The sequence below is a fragment of the Bos grunniens genome, chromosome 15 (assembly GCF_055505025.1).
Source record: "Bos grunniens cultivar Pamir isolate PY7600 chromosome 15, Bosgru_T2T1.0, whole genome shotgun sequence".
NCBI classification, from domain to species: Eukaryota; Metazoa; Chordata; class Mammalia; order Artiodactyla; family Bovidae; genus Bos; species Bos grunniens.
In genome coordinates, this window is record NC_141179.1 from 46,399,572 (window position 1) to 46,412,442 (window position 12,871).

Below are 12,871 nucleotides of genomic sequence, written 5' to 3' on the forward strand. Positions count from 1 at the left end.
CAACCCAATCAAAAACTGAGCAGAAGGCCTGAATAGATACTTTTTCCCAAAAATGTACAGATGGCTAATGAGCATATGAAAAGATGTTCAATATGGCTAATAATTGGGGGGATTCCCTGATAGTTCAGTTGGTAAAGAATCTGCCTGCAATGCAGGAGACCCTGGTTCAATTCCTGGGTTGGGCAGATCTGCTGGAGAAGGGATAGGCTACTCACTCCAGTATTCTAGGGCTAATAATCAGATAAATGCAAATCAAAACCATAGTGTGATATCACCTCACTCCTGTCAGAATAGCTATCATCAAAGAGTCTACAAATAACAATAATTTGCTGGCAAGAATGTGGAGAAAAGGGAACTCTTGTACCCTGTTGGTGGGAATGTAAATTCGTGCAGCCACCATGGAAAAGAGGATGAGGTTACTCAAAAACTAAAAAGAGAACTACCGTATGACCCAGCAATCCCACTGCTGAGTATATATCCTAAGAATATAAAAACATTGATTCAAAAGTATTTGTGCACATACACACACACACACACACATATATGTAATAGACTATATTGCTCAGCCATAAGAAGAATGAAATTCAGCTATTTGAAACCATGTGCATGGACCTAGAAAACATAATGATTAGTGATACGTCAGACAAGGACAAATATTGTATGATATCACTATATAAGGAATCTAAAAAAATAAAACAAACTAATGAATATAACAAAAAAGAAACAACCTCACAGAAATAGAAAACAAACTAGTGGTTACTAAAGGAGAGGGGGAATAGGGAGAGGCAAACTAAGTGTATGAGACTAAGAGACACAAAATTACTATGTATAAAATGGGTAAGAAACAAGGATGTATTACATAGTCTAAGAATTACAGTCATTAGCTTGTAATGATTTTGAATGGAATATAATCTATAAAAATATAGATTATATATACGGAATTTAGAAAGACTTTAAGGATGACCCTATATGGAAGACAGGAAAAGAGACACAGATGTAAAGAACAGACTTCTGGACTATGTGGGAGAAGGCAAGGGTGGGATGATGTGGGAGAATGGCATTGAAACATGTATATTACCATATATAAAACAGAATGACCAGTGCAGTTTCCATGCATGAAGCAGGGCACTCAAAGCTGGTGCTCTGGGACAACTCGAAGAGATGGTTAGGGAGGGAGGTGGTGGGGGGAGGGTCAGGATGGTGGGACCAATGTACACCCATGGCTGATTCATGTCGATGTGTGGCAAAAACCACCATGATATTGTAAAGTAATTCGCCTCCAATTAAAATAAATGATAAACTTTTTTTTAAAATAAAAAAGTTACTATGTATAAAATAGATAAGAAGCAAAGATATATAGTACTGAGAGTTATAGCCATTAGCTTGTAATGACTTTGAATGGAATATAATCTATAAAAGTACTAAATAAATCACTATGCTCTACATCTGAAACTAATAAAACCTTTTAAATCAACTATACTTCAATTGAAAATGATCTCTCTCCCTCAAAAACACAGGGAATGGGGCTGGCGGACGGGCGGGTGGTGCGGGGTGGGCTGGGCCGCGCTGCGCGGGCCGGGCCGTCGGCGCTCGGTCGGCAGGCGCGGCAGGCGGGCGGCGCGGGCCGCGAGCTGCAGGGGCCGTTAAAAAAAAAAAAAAAAAAAAACAACACAGGGAATGAAGATTCAATTCACCAAAAATATCAATAAGAAATGAACATGTAAAATTACTCTGTTTTCCCAGTACTAAAAATAAATACAAATTAGATAAATCAATAAATACCACTAGAATTCAATTTTGCTCATCAAACTTGGAAAAGTGAAAATAATCATAATGCTCAGTGCTAATAAGGGAGGTGGTATAGTAGAAAAAATCTTTGATTTTGGTGTAAAAAAATAGTATAATTTTTCTGAAGAGTAATTTAGATAATTTAAATGAAATCTCTTAAAGTGGTCATACACTTTGTCTCAAGAACTCAGTGTTTCTAACTTAAACCAATAATCAGAGCCTCATACAACGACTTCACGTATAAACATATTCAGTGTTGTATCTCTCTAGTGTCAGAACTGGAAACAATCACTAATGAATAACTTCCTAGGTCAATTATGACCTAAGACTTCAGAAAATATCATGTGATCATCTAAGCCTTTTTTGAAGAAATGCTATTGAATAACATCCATGACATAATATTAAAATTAAAAAACAAGAATAAATGTGTACATGTAAATTCCAACTTTGTAAATAAGAAAAAATAGGAAAACAACTGAAAGAATATGCCAGTTTTAGCAAAAATCACCTTTAAGTGGTGGGGAAAGGAATGAGTTACTTCCTAATTTTATTTTCTGATTATTCAAGCACTCAACAATGAGCTACGTTTTGTTATATAACAGCAACAAAGCAATAATGGTAAAAATGATGACTGTATGTTGTTACTATTTGCTGAATATATAATAGAATTATGCTAGTATTTTTACTTTTTTAATAGTCTGCTCCACAACAACTGTCTGATTTTGATGCTATTATTATCCTCCCTATGTTGCTAATGGATGAACTGAAGTTTGGAGAGGTTAAGTACTTTCCTAGTTAAGGAGTTTGGTAAATTGTTTGCACAGCAGGAAAACTCAGGTCCTGCAATTAGAATCATAATGAAAAAAAATAGTAAAAGCAACACAAGTTTTGAACAAGGCCTACGTTTTGAACACAGAATACATTTTAGGTCTCACCTTTTGTCTTTCATTATCAGCTTTTCTGCACTTATTGGATGAATTACTTCCCTTCATGATTCTGTACAGAGGTTGGTGATGTTTTTTTTTCCATAAAAGGACAGACATAAAATATTTTAGGCTATATGGACCATACGATCTCTGTTGCAACTATACAACATCTAAACTAATGCACACATACAAAATACTGAATCTATATTATAATGTGCTGTGCTTAGTCACTCAGCTGTGTCTGACTCTTTGCGACCCTAGGGCCTGTAGCCTGCTAGGCTCCTCTGTCCATGGGATTCACCAGGCAAGAATACTGGAGTGGGTTGCCACGCCCTTCTCCAGAGGACCTTCCCCACCCAGGGATCAAATCCAGGTCTCTACCACTAGCCCCACCTGGGAAGCCCATACAAACGGCAGGTACACAAATATACACAAAACCTAAACAAATGAGCATGTCCGAATACTGATTTTATTTATCAAAATTTGAATTTCATATAATTTTCAGATGCCATGAACTATTATTCTTCTTTTGATTTTTTTAATCATTTAAAAAATTTAAAAGCCATTTTTAGCCCATGGGCCATATGGAACAGGAGGCTAGCTGGAAGTTTGCCAGTCCTGCTCTGTATCTTTTCACACAACTTCACTTGTTGGTGCACCTGCCGCCTTTATCCTGCTGACCTCTTCCTTCTCTTTTTTAAAACTCAGGTATGTTTTCCCTGTGCTGCTTCCAGATGGGGTTATTCCTGGCTTTAAAAATAATTATCTTTAATTTTCTATGTTAATTATCTATTGAATCGGAATTTCCTACTTTAATTTGCAAACTCTTTCAGACAAGGAACTGTTTACTATTTGGAACAAGACACATGCAAATCCAGATTGAGCTATTTATGATAAATAACTACAAGAATTTCAGAAAGTTCATCATTCCTTGAGTTTTCATTAGATTTCATGTCCACTCACATTCTTCTACTGAAAGCAACTTTCACTAAAAGTTTCATTTCATGACAAAACATGGTGAGTGGTTCTGGTGGAGAAGGACCGGGAAGGAGGAGGGAGTAGAGATGAAATGGGCTATTGGCTTTCCAAAGAATTTCTGGAAACTGCTGGGCAGGAGAGATGGCAGACTGTCTTGATGGAAGACATTGCAGAACCTTCTGGTCCATGGTCAATGCACAGACTCCTTGCCAGACCGTCCACAATTTCCATAGGAACATTCTTTTTTTCCTTATTTTATTTTTTATTGGCGTATAGTTGCTTTACAATGTTGTGTTAGTTTCTGTGAAACTAACTAACAAAGTGAATCAGTCACATACATCCCCTCTTCCTTGCATTTCCTTCCCATTTAGGTCACCTCAGAGCATTGAGTTCCCTGTGCTATACAGTTAGTTCTTATTAGCTATGTGTTTTATAAATAGTAGTGTATACATGCTAATCCCAATCTCCCAATCCATCCCACTCCTTCCCCCTTGGTATCCATATGTTTATTCTTTACATCTGTGTCTCTATTTTTGCTTTGCAGATAAGTTCATCTATACCATATTCTAGATTCCACATATATGCGTTAATATACAATATTTGCTTTTCTCTTTCTTGCTTACTTCACTCTGTATGACAGTCTCTAGGCCTTCTGTTAATCACTGACTGACTGTCCCGGGAGGAGGAACTCACTTTTCTGGACTTTCTGCAGTCACAGAATTGTGCTAAAGAATAGTGCGCTCTGCCTCATGAATGTTCCACTGAGGCAAGTCTTCCTTGAGTTAATTACAGGAAAGTCCAGAGTTGGAGGAAGTGTATGTCCTGTCAAAGCTTCAGAGACTGAAATTTTTCTGAACCAGAAAGATTTGAAGTCACAGTTGGACAAAAACTTGGGTAATCTGAATCTTCTTGTGGTCTCAGATCTTACTTTCTGACCAAAAATGGGAAATCAAGGCTCAGGGAGGCAAAACACAGATATGATTTTTCCGCTGTGGACACAGGAATAGAATCCTGGCATTCCACCAAACCTTGTCTAGTTGAGCAGCTGAACCTTGAGATGGGCCTGGGTTGATTTGGCCCTTGATGAGATCCTTACCTGTGCCCAGTAGGGAGATCTGCCTTGTTCAGCTCCACCTGATACCTATGCTTCGTGCAGGCTCCTGAGAGTTTGATGAACTCTGGCTCTGCTGTCAGAAGAACCAGAAAAAGTACCAGGGAGGTCCTACTCCCTTTCCTGGATGAGCCATTAGCGACTAGACCTGAAGCCAGATCACTGCAGCCTTCTCTGTGTCAGATGTGAGTGAGCAGACTAGATGGGTTGGCCCTGTTCCCAGTCCTGACTTAGGAGATCTGTTCCCAGATGTGCCTCTTTTGTCCTCAGAGCCAGATGAAGGGCTGGCACCTGCATTTCCCCCCAGGTGTTTCTGGTATCAGCTTAGCTCCTCTTCCTGCCCTTCCTCAAGAGTACCTGACCTTTCTTGATTTCACTGTCCTTTGGGACCCTAAGGAATGTCAGAGGCCAATAGGATGAAGTTCAAGAAAGGAAAACCATTCTCCAGGAGTGTGATATTGTATAGAGAAAAGCATAAACTTTTTGGATTCTAAGTGACCTAAATGTAATCCCAGCACTAGAAATCTCTGGTTTGTGATGCCTAGCAATGTTATTAAACTCTCTGAGTTTTCATTTCCATATTGCTGAGACAAAGATAACATGCTTATTTTACAGGGTTGATATGACAGGATGGGATATATTAAAAAGGATTTTAATGTTTTCTATTACAGCATTGCGTGTGTGTGTGTGTGTGGTAATCACTAAGTCATATCTGACTCTGCACTCCATGGACTGTAGTCTACCAGGTTCCTCTGTCCATGGGATTTTCCAGGCAAGAATACTGGAGTGGGTTTACATTTGCTCCTCCATAAATCTGCCCAACCCAGGGATCAAACCTGGGTCTCCTGCATTCTAGGTGGATTCTTTACTACTGAGCCACCTGGGAAGTCTTATTATAACATATGTATTACTATATCATGAATATCATGTTATAATAACCTTCCAACCTTCCCAATAGCCAGTACTTGTTCATCAACAAATATTGACTAATTACTACATGCCAGGCATTGTTCTAGACCCTTAGAAAGAGAAATGAACAAGAAATTCAGGCATTGAACAAATAAACAATTAAGCACTGAAGATTAAGTAGTTGCTATACACAAATTCAGGATGGAAGAAATAGAAAACTGCTGAAAGAAAGGACTTCTCTATCATAGAATCTTCTTGTCGTTTTGCTAATAGTAGGCTAGTCATTGTTAAGGAAGTCATATAAGCAGACTATATAAGCCCTTGTCCAAAGGTTGATCAAGTTAATTGAGGCTACTGGTTTTGAAAAGTCTAGAGAGCAGTACAGGATAGAGCTGGTGATTCAGGCTTTAAGAATCATAGTTTTAGGTCACAGGAAAGATTAAATTATTTCTTATTATAGTATAATTATTAACAATTAAATAATGTACATACTTTTAACTCCATCAATAGGTGATGGATTAAAAGTTATAGTTTTCCCATTGTAATACTATTTTTCTGTGAATATATTATGTTAATGTGGAATAAACTCCAAGATAAAATTTTATTTGAAATAAAGCCATTTCAAATAAAGGACATGATATAAACATTACAAAAATTATAAAATATAATTACATATATTTCATAGAACTAACATTACACATATATACATATAAAATATGTAAATAGTAAATTGCTAGAAAGATACACAAGGAATTAATTATAATTGTTTCCTTGGTGCAGAAAAGTGGGAAAGCACAGAGGTGAACCCTGAGAAGGAAATCTTTTGATTATATATTATTTTGTACTTAATTTTATCATGTACATTTATTAAAATTTTAATAAAAATACTTGAAATAATACTCTAGTTTTATCTCATCCTTCCACTATTAATTGCTAGTCTGATGATCTAGAGAAAGATATTAAAATCACTCAATGTTCCAATACCTGTTGTGAAGAGTAAATAAGTCTAAGTACAGAAAACTTGATAAACCTAGGTGAATGTCATGTTAGGCAAGTTTCATCAAGATACTACCTGATCTGAGACTTGAAAGTTTCCATTAGGGTGAGGAAGAAGCATTTCAGTTGACTATATGCTGCTGCTGCTGCCGCTAAGTCGCTTCAGTCATGACCGACTGTGTGCGACCCCAAAGACGGCAGCCCACCAGGCTCCGAGGTCCCTGGGATTCTCTAGGCAAGAACACTGGAGTGGGTTGCCATTTCCTTCTCCAATGCATGCATGAAAGTGAAAAGTGAAAGTGAAGTTGCTCAGTCGTGTCCGACTCCTAGCGACCCCATGGACTGCAGCCTACCAGGCTCCTCCGTCCATGGGATTTGCCAGGCAAGAGTACTGGAGTGGGTTGCCATTGTCTTCTCTGGACTATATGATGAGCCAACATCGTTATGATTCCACAATACTATTTCTGCAATCATTGATTTAGAATCTTTATACTAATTCTTTTGCTTTGAGTATTTTTCCTTTTTATTTTTACTTGGTTAACTCCTGCATGATTTTCTTATATCACTCTAAATATTACTTCCTCAGTGAAGTCTTCTCTGAATCATGCTTATAAATTATGACTTTCTGCTTTTATTCTTTCTCCAGAGTAATATACCTTTTCCTTGATAACAATGATATCAATTTGTAATTATAATTATTTGTGCAGTCTTTCCTCTCCACTGGACTGTAATGTCCCTGAGGCAAGGACTCTGTTTTGCTCATCCTTGTAAATTCAGTACTTATTAGTGAGCGTAAAGCAGGAATGGGAAGTGCTCAGAAGCAATGAGAACACTGAGGAGACTCATGATAATAATTTAGAAACGAGGGCCCGGCTAATGTCATATAATAGTGTACAATGGCATTGGCAATGAAAATGTGAATCGAGTCAATGTTAGAGCAAGAAGACTTTTGCTAAGGAAGAATGAGCAGGATTAGGAGACTGGTTGAATGCTTCTGTGATAGCCTTTATTGAAGTGCAGAATTACAACATGGTACTGCACTCTGCATGGCACTTTTTATTTCTGTAGCTGTTTGTGAGTTTGTCTGTCTCACAACCAGGAGCTCTGAGAGGGCAGCACCTGGTTTACTGTTACACCAAGATTCAGTCTGTGAATATCCACTGATTAAATGAAAGAAAATGTCAGCAAATGATGAGGTCAAAAAGAGGGATAATTAAAAAGAAAACATTTTTTAAGATTTGGAAATTCTCTGGGAGGATGGTGCTAGATATATGCTTTAACACCCAAGCAGAAATGTCTTGGATTTAGCTGGAAACCTGGAATTCACATTTCAGTGAGAGATCAGAGCTAGGGAATCAATTTAGGATTTATACATTTAATCATTGATTTATTAACCAAGTACCTATTGTATTCCAGGCATTGGACTAGGCCTCAGTAATACAAGCATGAATGATGAACTGTCCTTACTGTGTCCTCTATGCATATGAAAAATACAATTGTGATATCTTTAATGCTTAACAGTACTAACTTATTAACTTAGTGCTAACCGAGCTTAACACATGCTAGATGCCACATGTGTTCAAAGGAGAGTGAATTTGGATTTGTTTGAAGGAATCTAAGAGAGATTGATAGAAAACACTGGAGTTTACTCTTAAATGATACGTAGACACTAACTTGGAGAAGGTAATGGCAACCCACTCCAGTACTCTTGCCTGGAAAATCCCATGGACAGAGGAGCCTGGTAGGCTGCAGTCCATGTGGTCGTGAAGAGTCAGTCACGACTGAGTGACTCCACTTTCACTTTTCACTTTCATGCATTGGAGAAGGAAATGGCAACCCACTCCAGTGTTCTTGCCTGGAGAACCCCAGGGACGGGGGAGCCTGGTGGGCTGCTGTCTATGGGGTCGCACAGAGTCGGACACGACTGAAGCGACGCAGCAGCAGCAGCAGCAGCAGCAGCAGACACTAATTTGGTATGAGATGTATAGTATGGTGTCTTTTAATATCATTTTAGACTAGTTTATTTTAGTGTTGCTCAATTGTTTTATGTTCTTACTGATTTTCTTTCTACTTGTCCTACTCATTAATGAGAAATGAATATAGAAATCTCCCACTGTATATGGATTTATCTATTTTTCATTTCACCTTTACCATTTTTTCCTCCATATTTTGAAGCACTTATCAGGTGATTACACATTTAGGCTGATTATGGTTACTTGATGAATTGTCCTCTTTGCCATTAAAACTTATGCCTATTTATCACTGGAAATACTAATGAACATAATGCTTGAATCACAGGAATAGATCAATAATTACAGGAAAAATAAACAAACAAAATTTCAGGGACTTTGACCCACTATTATACTGTTGGAATTTTATCTCAATATGGTAGCTGAAGAAGACTTTAAAAAAAAACCTTAAAACTTTAAAATGCTCACTACATGACTGCTTATACTGGAATACAAGAAACAATGAATTATGGAGAATATAAATCATATAAAGTAATGGAACTTATACATGGTGACATGTTTTATAGCCTTCAAGTATTATTCTTACAAATAATTGTCACAGCATGAAAATAAATGTTTATGATTGGTATCAGGAGCTTTATATTCCTTACCCAGTTTAATCCTTATACCAACTCTATGTGGAAATTAACCACGATTACCTGTTTTTAGATAAGAAAACTGCTTTATCTACCCTAATAACTTGTTGGGTGCCTAATCTGTTAACCTTGGTTATGACATTAAGTGATAAAAATAATTATAAAAATGTGCATTCAGTATGTCTATAATTGTCAGAGATTATTAGAAGTTCATAAAGGTATTCAGATGAAGTAATTGCCAAGAATCAAAACCCATATATGAATCTGCAATATGCTTGGGCTGTCATAAATACATTATTAATAGCAAGTCTTAAGAAACCTATAGGATAGATATGATTATTATTTGCATAATTTTACAGATGAAAAAGGTGTGAAGAGTTATTGACTTTCCCCTATTCACCCAAAAAATAAATGGCAGAGTGGAGTATGAACACAGGCAAGGCTCCTTTATATTGTATAATATTTCATTATTTCAGGAGTTCATAGTTTTTCTTTCATAATTTCCAATGTTGATGAAATGATAAACTTCTGAACGCAGTAATTGTGTTTTATGGTCTTTTGTACTTTCACAGCAACATACACAAAGGTTGAAAACCGAAAGGCACTAAAGGAAGCAAAGCATAACAGAGTTGTTAACAAGACATAGAGGAACAGCTAGGATCCATTGCAAGCTTGAAAGTAGCACCATGCCTGAAATTAAGTTTGTGAAAATTTGGAATTACTTCGACAAAGCTTAAAAACCTCAATATAGAACAAGAGTGAAAATTCGAAGCTCTGACAATTCTATCTCAGAAAAATATTTTGAAAGGAGGTGATTAAGGATATTGGAGTTATGAAAGGATAGTTGTGGGGATTAGTGATCCACTTTTCTCTACCATGCTAAATACAAACAAATTTAAAGCCAAAACTGCCTCACGTATGTGAAATGAAATGAATAAACGGGACAAATAATGCATGGGGGATTTATGCCTTTATTTCTCCTGATGGAGTCAGTCTTGCAGAACACAAAGTAAAGTATCAAGAAGACTCTTGGTCCCCAAGTTCGCATCAGAAGAAATTTCACACTGTCCCCAGTGTATGCCACATTGGTGCACATTAGCAAAGCAAATACTTAGAATACATTGGTTGTAGAAGTTTCAAAATAGCATTTGTACCAGTAAGATAAGGAAGGTTAAGTCCATATTGGGCAAACAGAGGAAAATGGCACATAATACTGATAGGTGGAATATACCTCTGTGCTCCTTCCCCACACTGGTCTTTTCAGCAACCATTTCACCAGCTGGCTTTTGTCTCCAAAAAGATGAAAACAGAGGTAGAGAGGAATCCCAAACATGGAATTGATTGTTCCTCACTTAATAAACTTTAGTTCCATCTTTCTAATGGTGAGGGAGGAGAGAGGAGGGATTAGGATGGGGAACACATGTATACCTGTGGCAGATTCATTTTGATATATGGCAAAACCAATGCAATATTGTAAAGTTAAATAAAATAAAATTAAAAAAAAAACAACAACTATAGTTCCACCTCAAAATGTCTACAGAAAGCAGTTTCTGACACCCATAGCCTTGTGGAAGGTCCGACCAAGGGCATTCTTCACCTCATTATTCCTTAAGCTGTAGATGATGGGGTTCAACATGGGAGTTATAACAGTGTAGGACAGTGATAGCACTTTCTTGCTCTCAGGAGAATTATTGGACTTTGGTCGGAAGTAGGTGAGGCTTGAAGATACATAGAAGAGGGAGACAACAAGTAGGTGGGATGAGCAGGTAGAGAAGGCTTTATGCTTCCCCTTAGCCGATGGAATCTTCAGGATGGCAGCAGTGATGCGAGTGTAGGAACACAGGATCAGCAAGCAGGGTATCATGACAACCAGAATGGTTCCAATGATGGCATAGATCTCAAACAGTGCTGTGTCTGCACAGACCAGACTCAGCACAGGTGGGCTGTCACAGAAGAAGTGGTTCACCTTGTTGATGCCACAGAATGGAAAGCTGAAGAGCCACGTGGTCTGCACAGTAGCCATGGGAATGCCTGGAAACCAGGAGACAGCTGCCAGTTTGGCACATGTCCTTGGGTTCATGATGACTGGGTAGTGCAAGGGACTGCAGATGGCTACATAGCGGTCATAGGCCATGGTGGCCAGGAGGAAGCATTCAGAAACCCCAAAGAAGAAGAAGAAATACATCTGAGTGGCACAGCCAAGAAAGGAGATGGTTGTGTCCTGGGCAATCAGGGTCCCCAGCATCTTGGGCACAATGACTAGGTTGAAGCCAATCTCTAAGAAGGACAAGTTCCTGAGGAAGAAGTACATGGGGCTGTGCAGCATGGGGTCAGCCAAGGTAACCAGAATGATGAGGCTGTTTCCCAGCAGAGTGACCAGGTAGATGAATAGAAATGTCAGGAAGAGCAGTGATTGTATTTCAGTAGGTAAGGAAGAGAAACTGATGAGGATAAACTCACTTACTCTTGTCCAGTTTCCTTCAGCCATTGATAAATGAATGGAGGTGTGGTCATGGAGAGAGACTCTTGATTGGAAGAGTCAGATTCTGGATTTGTTTTCAGACTCTTTCTTAGTGTCAGGAAAGAAGCACAATCAGGATCTCAGTTGTAACAGCAAGTGCCTTGTGCTATCTAAGAATCAACACAAGGAAGAAAGAATGGAGTCTGAGTTCTGAAATGGGCAATGTCTCATCCTTCCCCACTCTTATTCTTTATGATCCATTTTCTACTTTGTTACCATATTTACTAAAACAACTTGGATCAAATCTATACACATTCATTTTCTGCTGCACATTTAATCCCTTTGTAGTGGGGTTAAGTGAGATGGGTCCTGAAGCAATGGAGTGGAGTCAGATCGAAAAACAGTAGAAATTTTCCATTTGTACCTATTATATATCCCCCCTTCTGTAAAGATTCATGGTGTTTATATTCTCCATCTACTGCCAAAGTAGGATTTACCTTTATGTACGCATTTAAGGTGGAGAAGACAATGGCACCCCACTCTAGTACTCTTGCCTAGAAAATACCATGAATGGAGGAGCCTGGTAGGCTGCAGTCCATGGGGTCGCTGAGTCGGACATGACTGAATGACTTCACTTTCACTTTTCACTTTCCTGCATTGGAGAAGGAAATGGCAACCCTCTCCAGTGTTCTTGCCTGGAGAATCCCAGGGACGGGGAGCCGGGTGGCTGCTGTCTATGGGGTCGCTCAGAGTCAGACACGACTGAAGCGGCTTAGCAGCAGCAGCAGCACGCATTTAAGGACTGCAAACATTAAGGGTATTTGAGAGGATATAGAGTAGAAAAAGTCAACTGTTTTATCATGTTTTGTTTTGACGTGACTCAAAGTAGTAGAAAATGTGGCAGTGAGATGCAAAGGAAGGATATCTACAGACTGTAGTAGTTTTAATGCACTTTCTCTCCCCTTTCAGTATAAGAACTGTAGAATACTTCTAGTCATGTAATGCTTATTCCTTCTTGCCTAACCAGATTATGAGGTAATGACCTTAGGATCTTTCTCCTCATTCCAACAAAGCTATAATTGATTGTCAGAATTCAG

At 38.3% G+C, this 12,871-nt stretch overlaps 1 protein-coding gene across 1 annotated transcript; it reads right to left on the reverse strand.

Annotated features, from left to right (window-relative positions):
- Window positions 1-10,264: 10,264 nt before the first annotated feature.
- On the reverse strand, window positions 10,265-12,072 carry LOC147357845 (olfactory receptor 10A5). Its single transcript, XM_086340357.1, has one exon. The coding sequence runs from the start codon at window positions 11,799-11,801 to the stop codon at window positions 10,848-10,850; it is 954 nt and encodes a 317-aa protein (XP_086196483.1). The 5' UTR covers window positions 11,802-12,072; the 3' UTR covers window positions 10,265-10,847.
- Window positions 12,073-12,871: the final 799 nt, after the last annotated feature.